Source organism: Ceratotherium simum, chromosome 22 (assembly GCF_057802395.1).
Source record: "Ceratotherium simum simum isolate JZ-2026a chromosome 22, ASM5780239v1, whole genome shotgun sequence".
Lineage (NCBI taxonomy): Eukaryota > Metazoa > Chordata > Mammalia > Perissodactyla > Rhinocerotidae > Ceratotherium > Ceratotherium simum.
Genome location: NC_141921.1, coordinates 36,573,834 through 36,588,294, shown reverse-complemented (window position 1 = coordinate 36,588,294; position 14,461 = coordinate 36,573,834). Strand labels below are relative to the sequence as shown.

Sequence of the window (14,461 nt, the reverse complement as noted above, 5' to 3'; positions counted from 1 at the left end):
CTTGTGTAGCTACAAAAGGCCCACGAGGGCAAGGACTTGGTCACGTTTGTCATTTATGCCCAGATTCAAAGTGTGCCTGAGCCAAAGTAGGCATGGAAAATATTTTTATTGAGTCAATAGAACTAGAGCCCTCAATGGATCGTTACCACCCGAAACTAGGTGAAGTTCCTCTAAGAGAGGAAGGAAAAACTGAGAACTGATTCAGCCGATCCCTGCTTCTCACCCAGTATGACTCTCCGGTTTTACCTTTTTATCCATGCACAGTTCAGCAATAAGTTGGGAGAGTAGGTTGTCCAGAGCCCCCTTGTCCTTCTCATCTTCTCCATCCAGATCTGTAGTGAGCATCAGAATAACCTGGAAGTCAACAGAGAGAGAAATCATGAAAACCAATTCCCTACAGAACAACTCTAAACACAAGGTGTTTCAGAAGAAATCCCAATCTTCCTGACCTCCCTGTCAGTCACAACTATAATCCATGAGAAGGTTCTAAATCCCAGGGTATCTGAAGTTCAAGTGTCCAGAGCCAGAAGAGTCAAATTTTGGCCCATGCCACTCTTAGCATCACAGAAAACGTTTTGCAAAAAGTTTACAAAACTAATTGACTAACCTGCATTATATCCAACCAAAGTGTCTTGTGATAGGGCAGTGTGCTGAGCTAAGAATTAAAGAACAATTCTGCCTAAGAGGAAGGCAGCTAGTGGGAGAAGAGCTCTCAGATCACACTGTAGTACTAACAGAGAGATACTAAGACTCTCAGGAGCAGGCTTTTATTCCCAGCACTGTCAACAACTAGCTGGTTGACTGGGGACATTTTTTTTTTAATTCTCTGACCCTCGGGCCTTCTCCTCCATAAAATGAAGGGCTGTGACTTGAAGTTCAAAATTGCATTCCATTATTCTATGATCTAACATCAACCAAAGCCAGAGATGTGAGCATGCTTAAGGATGGTCCAACTATTACGTGATAGACCCAGGTAAACTGACGGATACCTGCATGTACGGGATGGCCCGGACACCTCCAACATTTCGTAACTGAGGCAAGGTCTGCAGTAGTCTCTCCAACAGCATCAGACGTACCATGTGCAGCCTAAAAGGCCAAAGAAAATACATGAAACATGAGCTAGTATACAAACACTAACCAGCTGAATATAGCTCTTTCCTCCTGTCACCAAGGTAAACAAGAAGCCTACTGCTTAGGAACAATCCTAACATTAAGGAAATGTTAAGAAATGCCTATATGGTATACCAGCAACATAGAAGGAGAAACCTCACTCTGTTAAAAACGAGTAAAACTATGCAAAATACAATTGATGGTATTGAAAGCCTAATACAGCAAAGTTAAAATATTTCTCAAGCAATCAGGTCCTACTCACTCTCAGTATCAAAACCAAACATTCAATAGTAAGCTTTATGGCTCTTTCTAACACATCACCGTACTCCGCCTTCAGGCATTATTTTCTAGAATTCTTCTATCTAAAAATTCTACATCATCCAGGTGCATAGTGACTCAACCCTTTCTTTCTCATGCTTCCCAAGTCCTTGGGAAGGCCAGTCACTGTTTTACCCTCTCACACCTTGTTCATCATTTTTCCTAGGGTAAAATTCAATTTCAATGCCACTCTTTCCATACTAGAACCCTGAGTTCTCCCATACATTCAGAAGGCCACAATCTAGGCTTCTTCATATGCAGATATACAGCTGGGCTTCCATACTAAATGTGTGCCTCTGGATCTCCAGTGAATATGCTGACTCAAGAGGCCCAATATGAAAATTAATTAATTAAGGTCTTGTTGACAAGTTAGTTTGCAGTCTCACCTAACACAATTTTACACAGACTAAGTGTGCATTTGCTGAATGAATTAATGGATTCACTCTCATAGTAAACCATTCTTGCTTCACTTTACTTTACGGACTGTGTGTGAGGAACCACATGCCTATACATTTTTTTGAAATATGATTTTCATGTATTATGTATCCTAGCAGGTATCCAGAATATTTTCAAAATAATAAAAGTTTGAATTAAAGTACAGAGTCTCACTTGAATCATAAATGATTATCATTCTCCAAAGAATTCGAGAGAATGAGCTAAATGTCCTTCAGAATACAGTAACACATAAAAGCCCATGCATGCATCCATGAATAATTAGGCAAGCTGTGTGGGGACTACAAATGAGTAAGAATTGCTCAGGATTGGACAAGTACAAGTGAGGAAAGATGCGACGACAGCAGCAGTTCAATACTTTTAGGATAAAACATAAGTTTTGAGATGGATTAAAATCTTCAGATTTGGAGAATGTGCATGTGAATACACATGCATGAAGAAAAAAGTCAACAAAATGAGCAGAGTCTGGACCTGGACCAAGATCACACCAGATTATTGGCTTTTCAAATTCTTAGACAGTACTCTTGAAACTTAACAAAAAAATTAAACACTATACCAAAAATTGTAATTCCCTTTTCTTGTGACTTAAAAGTAAAAACAATTCAGTTATTATATTATTTAAAACAAGTCACTTAACAATTGTTTAATTAACTTATTCCTGAAAAAAAAAAAGTTAATTTAGGGCTGGCTGGGTGGCATAGTGGTTAAGTTCACATGCTCTGCTCTGGCCACCCAGGGTTCACAGGTTTGGATCCTGGGCATGGACCTACACACCACTCATCAAGTTATGCTGTGGCAGCATCCAATATACAAATTGAGGAGGACTGGCACAGATATTAGCTCAGGGACCATCTTCCTCAAGCAAAAAGAGGAAGATTGGCAACAGATGTTCGCTGAGGGCCAATCTTCCTCACCAAAAGAAAAAAAAAAAAGTTAATTTAAAACCACTTTACTTCTCAGCAGAAACCTCACAGTCTAGAATAGAGTGGCAGGATATATTCAAAGTGCTGAAAGGAAAAAACCTACAGCCACAAATACTCTACCTGGCAAGGTTATCATTCAAAATGGAAGGAGAGATAAAAAGTGACCAAGACAAGCAAACATTAAAGGAGTTTGTCACCAAGAAACCAGTACTATAAGAAATGCTAAAGGGACTTAATTAAGGGGAAAAGAGAAGACCACAAATAGAAAAATTATCTATTTCCATGATAAGACTGTAATGGATAAAAATGCACAAAAAAGAGGTTAGATACGATATCAAAAACGTAAAATGTGAGAGGAGGCGAGTTAAAGAGTAGAGCTTTCAGACAGAGGTCAAACTAAAGAGACCATCAACTTAAAATAGACTGCTATATATGTAGAATACTGTATATGAACCCCACAGTAATCAAAAACCAGAAACCTACAATAAATACACAAAAAACAAAGAGAAAGAAACCCAAACATAATACTAAAGAAAGCCAATAAACCACAAGGGAAGAGAGCAAGAGAAGAAAGGAACAGAGAAGAACTACTAAAACACCAAGAAAAAAAGTTAAAAAATGGCAATAAGTACATACTTTTCAATAGCTACTTTAAACATCAATGGACTAAATCCTCCAGGTAAAAGGCATAGGGTGTCTGATTGGATAAAAAAACAAGACCCATATATATGCTGCATACAAGACACACACTTCAGAGCTAAAGACACACACAAACTGAAAGTGAAGGGATGGAAAAAGACACTACATGCAAATGGCAATGAAAAGAAAGCTGGGGTATCAATACTCATATCACACAAAATACACTTTAAAACAAAAACTGTAAAAAGAGACAAAGAAGGGCACTACATAACGATCAAGGGAACAATCCAAGAGCATATAACTCTTCTAAATACCTATGCACCCAATGTAGGAGCACCTAAATATATAAAGCAATAATTAACAGACATAAAAAGAGAAATAGACAGTAACACAATAATAGTAGGGAACTTTTAACACTGCACTTACACCAATGAAATAGATTATCTAAACAGAAGATCAATAAGGAAACATTGGCCTTAAATGACACGCTAGAACATATGGACCTAGTAGATATATACAGAACATTCCATCCAAAAACCAAAGAATACACATTGTTTTCAAATGCACATGGAATAGTCTCCAGGATTGATCACATATTAGGCTACAAAACAAGTTTCCATAAATTTAAGAAGATTGAAATAATACCAAGCATCTTTTCTGACCAGAACAGTATGAAACTAGAAATCAACTATAGAAAGAAAATCAGAAAAGCCACAAATATGTGGAGATTAAACAAAATGCTACTGAACAACGATTGGGTCAACGAAGAAATCAAAAAATACTTGGAGACAAATGAAAAGGAAAATATGACATGCCAGAATTTATGGGATACAGCAAAAGCAGTTCTAAGAGGGAAGTTTATAGCAATACAGGCCTATCTCAACAAACAAGAAAAATCTCAAATAAACAATCTAACAATGCACCTAAAGGAACTGGAAAAAGAAGAACAAAGCCCCAAATCAGTAGAAGGGAAATAATAAAAATCAGAGCAGAAATAAATGAAATAGAGACTAAAAAAAAATAGAAAAAATTAATAAAACCAAGAGCTGGTTCTTTGAAAAGATAAACAAAATTGACAAACTTTTAGCTAGACTTACCAAGAAAAAAAGAGAGAAGGCTCAAATAAGTAAAATCAGAAATGAAAGAGGAGAAATTACAACAGACACCTCAGAAATACAAAAGATTATAAGAGAATACTATGAAAAACTATATGCCAACAAATTGGAGAATCTGGAAGAAATGGATAAATTCTCAGACTCATACAACCTTCCAAAACTGGATCAAGAAGAAATAGAGAATTTGAATAGACCAATCACCAGTAAGAAGATCAAAACAGTAATCAAAAACCTCCCCAAAAACAAAAGTCCAGGACCAGATGGCTTCCCTGGTGAATTCTACGAAACGTTCAAAGAAGACTTAATATCTATCCTTCTCGGGCTGGCCCCGTGGCTTAGCGGTTGGGTGCACGCACTCCGCTGCTGGTGGCCCAGGTTCGGATCCCATGCGCGCACCGACGCACCGCTTCTCTGGCCATGCTGAGGCTGCGTCCCACATGCAGCAACTAGAAAGATGTACAACTATGACATGCAACTCTCTACTGGGGCTTTGGGGGAAAAATAAATAAATAAAATTATTAAAAATATATATATGTATATCTATCCTTCTCAAACTCTTCCAAAAAATTGAGGAGGGGGTGAAGCTCCCTAACTCATTCTACGAAGCCGACATTACCCTGATACCAAAACCAGACAAGAACAACACAAAAAAAGACAATTACAGGCCAAGATCACTGATGAACATTGATGCAAAAATCCTCAACAAAATACTAGCAAATCGCATACAACAATACATTAAAAAGATTATACACCATGATCAGGTGGGATTTATTCCAGGGATGCAGGGATGGTTCAACATTCACAAATCAATCAACATGATACACCACATTAATAAAATGAAGAATGAAAATCACATGATCATCTCAATAGATGCAGAGAAAGCATGTGACAAGATACAGCATCCACTTCTGATAAAAACTCTGAATAAAATGGGTGTAGACGGGAAGTACCTCAACATAATAAACGCCATATATGACAAACCCCAAAAACTGAAAGCTATTTCTCTAAGAACAGGAACCAGACAAGGATGCCCACTGTCACTACTCCTATTTAACGTAGTACTGGAAGTCCTAGCCAGAGCAATCAGGCAAGAAAAAGAAATAAAAGGGATCCAAATTGGAAAGGAAGAAGTGAAACTGTCACCATTTGCAGATGACATGATTTTATATACTCTAAAGAATCCACCAAAAAACTTTTAGAAGTAATAAACGAATACGGTAAAGTTACAGGATACAAAATCAACATACAAAAATCAGTTGCATTTCTATACATTAACAACGAAGTAACAGAAAGAGAAATTAAGAATACAATCCCATTTACAATGCAACAAAAAGAATAAAGTATCTAGGAATAAACTTAACCAAAGAGGTGAAAGATCTGTACAGTGAAAATTATAAAACACTGCTGAAAGAAATTGAAGACACAAAGAAATGGGAAAATATTCCATGCTCTTGGATTGGAAGAATTAACATAGTTAAGATGTCCATACTTGCTAAAGCCATCTATAGATTCAATGCAATCCCTATCAAAGTTCCAACAACATTTTTCACAGAAATAGAACAAAGAATCCTAAAATTTATATGGAACAACAAAATACCCCAAATAGCTAAAGGAATCCTGAGAAAAAAGAACAAAGCTGGAGGTATCACACTCCCTGATCTCAAAATATACTACAAAGCTATGGTAACCAAAACAGCATGGTACTGGCACAAGAACAGACACACAGAATAATGGAATAGAATTGAAAGCCCAGAAATAAACCCACACATCTATGGACAGCTAATCTTTGACAAACGAGCCAAGAACATACAATGGAGAAAGGAAAGTCTCTTCAACAAACGGTGTTGGGAAAACTGGACCGCCACATGCCAAAAAATGAAAGTAGACCATTATCTTGCACCATACACAAAAATTAACTCAAAATGGATTAAAGACTTGAATGTAAGACCTGAAACCATGAAACTTCTAGAAGAAAACATAGGCAGTATGCTCTGTGACATGGGTCTTAGCAACATATTTTCAAGCATCATATCTGACTGGGCAAGAGAAACAATAGAAAAAATAAACAAAGGGGACTACATCAAACTAAAAAGCTTCTGCAGAGCAAAGGAAATCATCAACAAAATGAAAAGACAACCTAACAATTGGGAGATATCTGCAAACCATACATCTGATAAGGGCTTAATCTCCAAAATATATAAAGAACTCATGCATCTCAACAACAAAACTAACAACCCAATTAAAAAATGGGCAAAAGACCTAAACAGACATATCTCCAAAGAAGATCTACAGATGGCCAAAAGGCACACGAAAAGATGTTCAACATAATTAGCTATCAGGGAAATGCAAATCAAAACTACAATGAAATATCACCTCACACCCGTCAGAATGGCTATAATTAACAAGACAGGAAACAAGTGTTGGAGAGGATGTGGAGAGAAGGGAACTCTCATACACTGGTGGTGGGAGGGCAAACTGGTGCAGCCACTATGGAAAACAGCATGGAGATTCCCCAAAAAATTAAGGATAGAACTACCTTACAATCCAGCTATTCCACTGCTGGGTATTTATCCAAAGAACGTGAAAACACCAATGAGTAAAGAAACATGCACCCCTGTGTTCATTGCAGTGTTATTCACAGTAGCCAAGACTTGGAAGCAACCTAAGTGTCCATCAAGGGACGAATGGATAAAGAAGATGTGGTACCTATACACAATGGAATACTACTCAGCCATAAGAAACAATGAAATCTAGCCATTTGTGACAACATGGACGGACATTGAGGGTATTATGCAAAGTGAAATAAGTCAGAGGGAGAAGGTCAAATACGGTATGATCTCACTCATTAAGTAGTAGATAATAACAACAACAAACACATAGAGACAGAGATTGGATTGGTGGTTACCAGAGGGGAAGGGGGAAGGGAGGAGGGTGAAAAGGATAATTAGGCACATGTGTGTGGTGATGGATTATAATTAACATTTGAGTGGTGAACATGAGAACATGATGTTATCCACACAGAAATAGAAGTATAATGAGGTACTCCTGAAATTTATACGTTATAAACCAATGTTACCGCAATAAACAAAAATAACTAAATAAATAAATTAAAAAACACTTTAGAGACTTTCATTACCAATATGGCTAGGTTACCTCCTGCTAAAAACAACCGAAAATCCTAAAAAGATATAACATCATTTTAGAAGCAATGATGAGTCTTAAGAAATTTTAAAGGATTGAAATCATAGTATGTTCCTCAACCACAGTAAATTAAACTATAAATCAATAACAAAAAAAAAAATTTGGAAAATTCCCAAATGTTTGAAAATTTAGCAACATACTTCTAAATATCCCAGGTGCCAAAGACTAAATTACAACAGAATTTAGAAAACAATTTGAACTGAACAGCAATGAAAATACAATATATCAAATTATGTGGATTCCAGCCAAAGCAAGGCTTAAAGGGAATTTTAGAAAGAAATATACAGCTTCAAATATGCATTTAAAAAGAAGGGTTTAAAATCAATGATTTAAGCTTCCATCTCATGATGCTAGAAACAAAAAAACAGAAAATTAAACCCCAAAAAATAAGGTACTAGGAAAAAAAGTAAGCATAGAAAGGAAATAATAAAGAGTGGAAATAAAATAGAAAGACACGTAATAGAGAAAAATCAAAGCTAAAAGTTGGTTCTTCGTAAATCAAGTTGATAACTTCTAGCAAGACTGACTTGTGAAAAACAAAAACATAAGGTACCAATATTAGAAATGAAAAAGGTACATCACTACAGGTCCTAAAGACATTAAAAGGATGATAATATATTATGAACAACTTTATGACAATGAAGTTGATAACTCAAATAAAATGAACAAATTCCTTGAAAAGCACAACATACCAAAATTGACACATGAAGAAATAAAAATAATTCTATATCATTTAAAGAATGAATCTATAATTTAAAATCTTCCCTTAAAGAAAGTCCAGGCCCAGACGACTTCACTGCTAAATTTTTCCAAGAATTTATAGTCGAAATAATACCAATCTTACACAAATTCCTCTAGAGAATAGAGAAAGGGAAAATATGTCCTCACTTACTTTATGAGGCCAGAATAACAAGAATACCAATACCTGACAAAAACATTCCAAAGAAGAAAAATTACAGGCCTAAATAAAATATTAGCAAATCAAATCTAATGATACAAAGGATAAAATATCATGATCAAGTGTCCCCACAAGGTTGGTTTAATAAAGAAAAAAACTAACGTAATTTACAACCTTAAACAGAATAAAGGAGAAAGACATAAAATCAACTCAATAGGTGCAACAAAAACAACTGGAAGGCTTCAAAAACTTACTCAAGATAAAAATCTGCCAGCAAACTAGAAACACAACTTCACTAATTTGATAAAGAATATCCATAGAAAACCCTTCAGTTAACATCATACTTAATGGTAAAATATTGAAACTTTCCCATTAATGAGATAAGGATGCCCACTGTTACCACTTCCTTCAACACTGTACTAGAAGTCCTAGCCAATGCAATAAGGCAAGACAGGCAATTAAAAGGTATAAAGATTGGAGAGAAAAAAATTAAACTGTCATTATTAGCAGGCGGCAAGATTGTGCATGCAGAATCTATAATTAGAATTAACCTAATTATCAAAGTCTATAATTAGCATTTAAGTGAATTTAGAAAGAATACAAGGTTAAATACATTGAATACAAGTCAAAATAAAAGTAATAAGGAGATCACCAGCAATTAAGAAATTATTAGGCCAGAGACTGAATGAAGATAGAAATCCAGAGGGGTGAGCAGAGCCCTGAGACTGATTTTACGGCATCTGAAAACTTAAGGCCATGATGCTCTGAAAGCAACTTAAGCATCTGGTGGCTAGGACGTCACAGGGCATCTGGAATAGGAAAAAATGCCCAGAATCTGCCCCAAGTGGGTAGTCTTCTATAAGACTCAGAGAAGAACCACAGAAGGCTACAACTTCAGTTTAAAAGTCAATAGAAATATACCACTTCCCCTCACACCACTTTTTCCTCACCCAGGGGCCTACAAGAAAAATTAGCTCATTCAAATCTTGACACTGAGCGGAAGGGAGGGAAAAAAGAAAAGCTGCTAAGAATATAGTCCAGTTTATACATTTTTTTCCTTTTAGTTAACAATTTTTGTGGCCTATTTAAGAAATCTTTGCCAACCCCAGTATGAAGATATTTTGTCTTTTAAAACCTATAAGGTGCTATCTTTTGCATTTAAAATGTATAGTTCAACTGATTTTTGGGTATAAGATCAGGTCAAGATTCATTTTATTCTATATTAATTTCCAAGTGACCCAGAGCCATTTGTTGAAAAGACCACCCTTTCCTCCACTGTACAGAAGAGTCACCTTGTCATAAGTCTGGTGACCGTGTACGTGTGTGGATCTGTTTCTGAACTCTAGTCTGTTCCAGTAATCTATTTATTTCTCCTTAGAGCAATATCCCACTGTTTTCCTTCCCATAGCTTTATAATAAGCTACAGTCATGTAAAATCCTCTATCTGTATGGGTTTTTTTCAATATTGTCTTGGCTCTTAGTCCCTTATTCTTCCAAATAAATTTTACTATCAGCTTGTCAATTTTGACACATACATAAAACCAGCTGAGATTTTTGACTAGGATTATACTGAATCTATCAATTTGAAGACAATTATCTTTACAATAATGAGTCTTTCAATACATAAACATGATATACTCCTTCATTTATTTAGATCTTTAATTTCTCTCAATCAGTTTTTAATGTGCAAGTCATATATCTTTCAAACTTATATCTATGTATTTGACATTTTCTGCTGCTACTCAAATAGATCTTAAGATACCATAAATAATTAAGTGTGGGGAATTAAAAAAAAGAACAAAGAGACATGGAGAAGAGAACATAACAGTCTAACATCTGTGGAGTCCCAGAAAGAAAAATAACAGAAAATGAGGCAGAAGCAACATCCAATGAGATAAATGGATGAGAATTTTCTAGAACTAATAAAAGACATTAACCCACACATTCAAGCTGAACAAATATAAACAAATCCATCCTAAATATATCCTAGTAAAACTACAAAAAACAATTAAAAAATAAAGATCTTAGAAGCAGCAATAAGGACATTACTTTCAAAGGAGCAATAGTTACACTAGCAGGTGACATCTTATTGGCAATACCAATGGATACCATTTTCAACTTTGGGGAGAAAAGCTGCCAGTACAAAATTGTATACCCATCAAAAATATATCCACAAAATGTGAGCTAAATAGACATTTCCAGACTAACAAAATCTGAGATTTTGTAACCAGGGGACCTCCCTAATAATGGAAAATCTAAATGACATATTTCAAAAAGAAAATGATCCTAGATGGAAGGTCTGAGATGCACAAAGAAATGTTGGGCACAGAAAGTGGTAAACGTGAGTAAATTCAAACAAACACTGACCACAGAAACTATATAAAACAGCAAAAATATCTTGAAAGCTTTGAAAAGACATTTTTAAAAAAATGAACACAAAAATAATAGCTTAAATTGATAAGAAGGAGTAAAGTCTTCTAAGGTCCTCATATTACTAAGAAAGAAAATACAGCTGGGCCGGCCCCGTGGCTTAGCAGTTAAGTGCGCGTGCTCCGCTACTGGCGGCCCGGGTTTGGATCCTGGGCACGCACCAACACGCCGCTTCTCCGGCCATGCTGAGGCCATGTCCCACAAACAGCAACTAGAAGGATATGCAACTATGACATACAACTATCTACTGCGGCTTTGGGGGAAAAAAAAGGAGGAGGATTGGCAATAGATGTTAGCTCAGAGCCAGTCTTCCTCAGCAAAAAGAGGAGGATTAGCATGGATGTTAGCTCAGGGCTGATCTTCCTCACAAAAAACATAAATAAAATAAAAAATAAAAAAAAGAAGATAGAGCTATTAGTTAACTTTAGTCTTGGATAAGTATGCATGTTGAAATGATCAGTGTAATTATTAAAAGATTAGAAACAGAGTGAATAACCTCCAAACTTGTAGAGTTAGGGTTGAGGGAGAAAAAGGAATAAAAAAATAGCAAATCAATCCAAAGGAGGGCTATGAAGAAGACAAAAAGAAACACAGAAATGGGCACAACAAATAAGCACAAAGTAAATGGTAGGCATAGATTTAAATACATCAGTAATTAACATCAATTATAAATGAAATTAACTGATTCAATTAAAAAGCATAGGTAGACTAGATTAAAAATATTTTTAAAAATAAATTTCAAAGAACCAGAACTCACAAAGACCATATTATCTGAATTCATGCAATTAACCTAGAAATCACACTAAGAAAAAAGAAAAAAAAAAAAAAGACTAAGTAAAAAAACCCCTCTATGTTAAGAAGTTAAAAAACAAAGTCCATCAAAACATCATCAGAGACAGAGGTCATCTTCATCAAAGAGATGCTGCAGGAGTTTCAGCAGAGATGGCCAGATACACAGAACAGAGGGGACACTCTGATGCCTGGCTGCTTCAGTGACCTTTTCTTCTGATAGAAACCATTCTGTTCCAAGTACTGACTTGTTATTTCTGCACTCATGTGATAACTGCGGGCCTCAACAAATTCAACAAACATTCTGTCACAAGTATATTCTTGGGTTTTTCTTCTTCCTCCTCTTCTATTTCTCTAGTCACCTCTTAGTTAAGAATACATTCACTGCACCAATTTACTACCAAAACACCACCAGAATTTCCTGAGGGGGATGGATTAGGATTTTACAGATTACTTTCAATTTGCCAAACGCCCCACCACTGGTATTTCTAGACACAAACATATATTTTTCTAGAAATGGGTCTGTCTTATTTGTTACCTTATGAACATGCTGAGCAAGGAGCTATTTCTAGTATAAACTTAATAACTATCACTTTTCAGCCTAGAACAATGTCATTTATAAAGAGAACACTACAGAACGAGTTTATGGGTAATGCCGAAACAAGAAAAACTTGAGAAGGAGGATACATGTTTTTATGACAATCACTTCATAGTTACTAAGGGATATAGAGAGGCCTTCAGAGAAAAACCACTTTTGTTCTCTCTCCAATTGATTTGATGTAATTCTAATTAGGACAAAGAACATAAATCTAGAATACTTTCAAAGATTTTAAACTGAGAGTTTCACGAGTTTATTACCTTTATATTTCAAAAGAAACATACTGTTACCACCACTCCACCTCCTGCAACTGATCCATCATCCTACTCCTGCAATGTTCTCCCACAGGAAAACCTCTTGACTGGGAATGACCAGGTCCTGACCTGTTGCTAGTGTGGACATCTCCTTCTCCTTCCCCTTCTCCTTCTCCCTCAGAGCCATCTCCTTCCTGGTGTCCAGTGGTGGTGCTGATGGCACCAGTGCTTGAGCTGACACTTCCTGGTCCAGCCGGATGCCCCTCCGCTGTGGCATCGCCATAAGCACTGCTCCGGCCAGATACTAGAGGAAAATGGTTTAAAAAGCGCAAATCAACTACCAAAGCATGATGGAATCCAACACATTCTGAAGTCAGTTAGAAGATGAGTGATAGCTTCAGACATTTTTTCTTCTGTGTGAAGCTAACTAAGAATTGAATTCATGATTCTGGTCCCACAGCACTATGCTAAATGAATGACTCTCAGGGCAGCCATTCATCCTTCTAAAGAACATAAGATCCATTTACAAAAACAATCTTAATCTCAGCTGCTGATAAATTTCCATCTCATACTCCAGAGGAAACGTACACTGATTTGAGAATCCAGAAATTATCAGCTACTCTTAATCTCCTCCACAGAAAATTTTCATATCCAATTTTTAACCAGAGACTAATTTATAAGATCAAACCAAAATAGCTATAATGCTTCCTGATTCTAGAACCCCACCCTATTAGCTAGTATACTGTGAAGATGCCCTGCTACATTAACACATCAGATCATTAATAGGATTGCCCAAAAATCTTCCCTCAATAGAAGAAGCAACAACTACAGTATGATGGATTTCAAGGTCGTACCATAATTGTTTTAGATTAATCATGATTTGGGATTATGTATGTCATTGTTTTCTTCTACTAACAGATAATTAAAAGCTGCCTGTAAAACATTTCAATATTAACCTCACTGAGCTTAAGCTATTATCACTGAACATCTGAAACTCCAGGGGTGAGGTCAAATGAATTCCACAGGTTTTCAACAAGTCCTCAAAATTTCCCTTTGCTGAAACCAATCCCAAGACCCAGGCAGGAATTCCTATTTTGTCCCCACCCTCTGCCCAAGGAAATCAGGACCCCTAGCCACATTACCACTGTGCTCGCCAGCCACTGAGTCCACTGCACTGCCCCCGCTCTCCGAGCCCACACTACCACCATGGTCAGCAGGAGAGGTCCGAAGGGTGGAACCATCAGTCGCTGCTGTGCTGCCCTCGTCGTCTGAGGCTGGAGCTGAGAGAGTAACGAGAGCTGTTACAGGTAAAAACCCCTCCTTGGGGCGAAAGCATCAAACCACATAGTGCAGAGGACACAATGCAGTCTATATGTCCTGTCATCAAAGAAGAAAGGGAAAGATTTGCTTTGCTGGTTAATCACTAACAGGAACAAACACTATAACAGGGTGCATTGCGAACAGTACTTAGACAGAAGTGAAAACCCAGTTCACTGGGCATTTCCTTCGCTGTAACCTTACAGTGCAAATAGAACAGTGCAGAGATTCAGTAAGAATCTGTGACATGGGCACTGTTTTCTAGCTAAAATGCTTCACGGTCACCATTGTGTAGGTGTTACCGACACCTGCTGAGATTGGAAACTAGCCATTACCAATCAAAGTATAGACTCTGAATTTTAATGATTTATTTCATAATCAGTGAATTTGTGTTTATGTTAGGAAATCACTTATCA

The 14,461-nt window shown here is 36.6% G+C and overlaps 1 protein-coding gene across 8 annotated transcripts in view; it reads right to left on the bottom strand.

Moving 5' to 3' along the window:
- The window catches only part of UBR4 (ubiquitin protein ligase E3 component n-recognin 4), a 134,403-nt gene that overhangs the window by 54,846 nt on the left and 65,096 nt on the right, over positions 1 to 14,461 (bottom strand). For 5 of the 8 annotated variants that reach the window (XM_087446697.1, XM_087446696.1, XM_087446701.1 and 2 more), the window contains 4 exons: positions 13,871 to 14,026; positions 12,858 to 13,032; positions 990 to 1,086; positions 247 to 354 (listed from right to left, as the gene is read on the bottom strand). In XM_087446697.1, coding sequence (XP_087302823.1) covers positions 247 to 354; positions 990 to 1,086; positions 12,858 to 13,032; positions 13,871 to 14,026 — 536 coding nt within the window. The remainder of the gene's footprint in view (positions 1 to 246; positions 355 to 989; positions 1,087 to 12,857; positions 13,033 to 13,870; positions 14,027 to 14,461) is intronic. The other 3 variants (XM_087446698.1, XM_004425644.3, XM_087446699.1) reach the window with 2 other exon arrangements.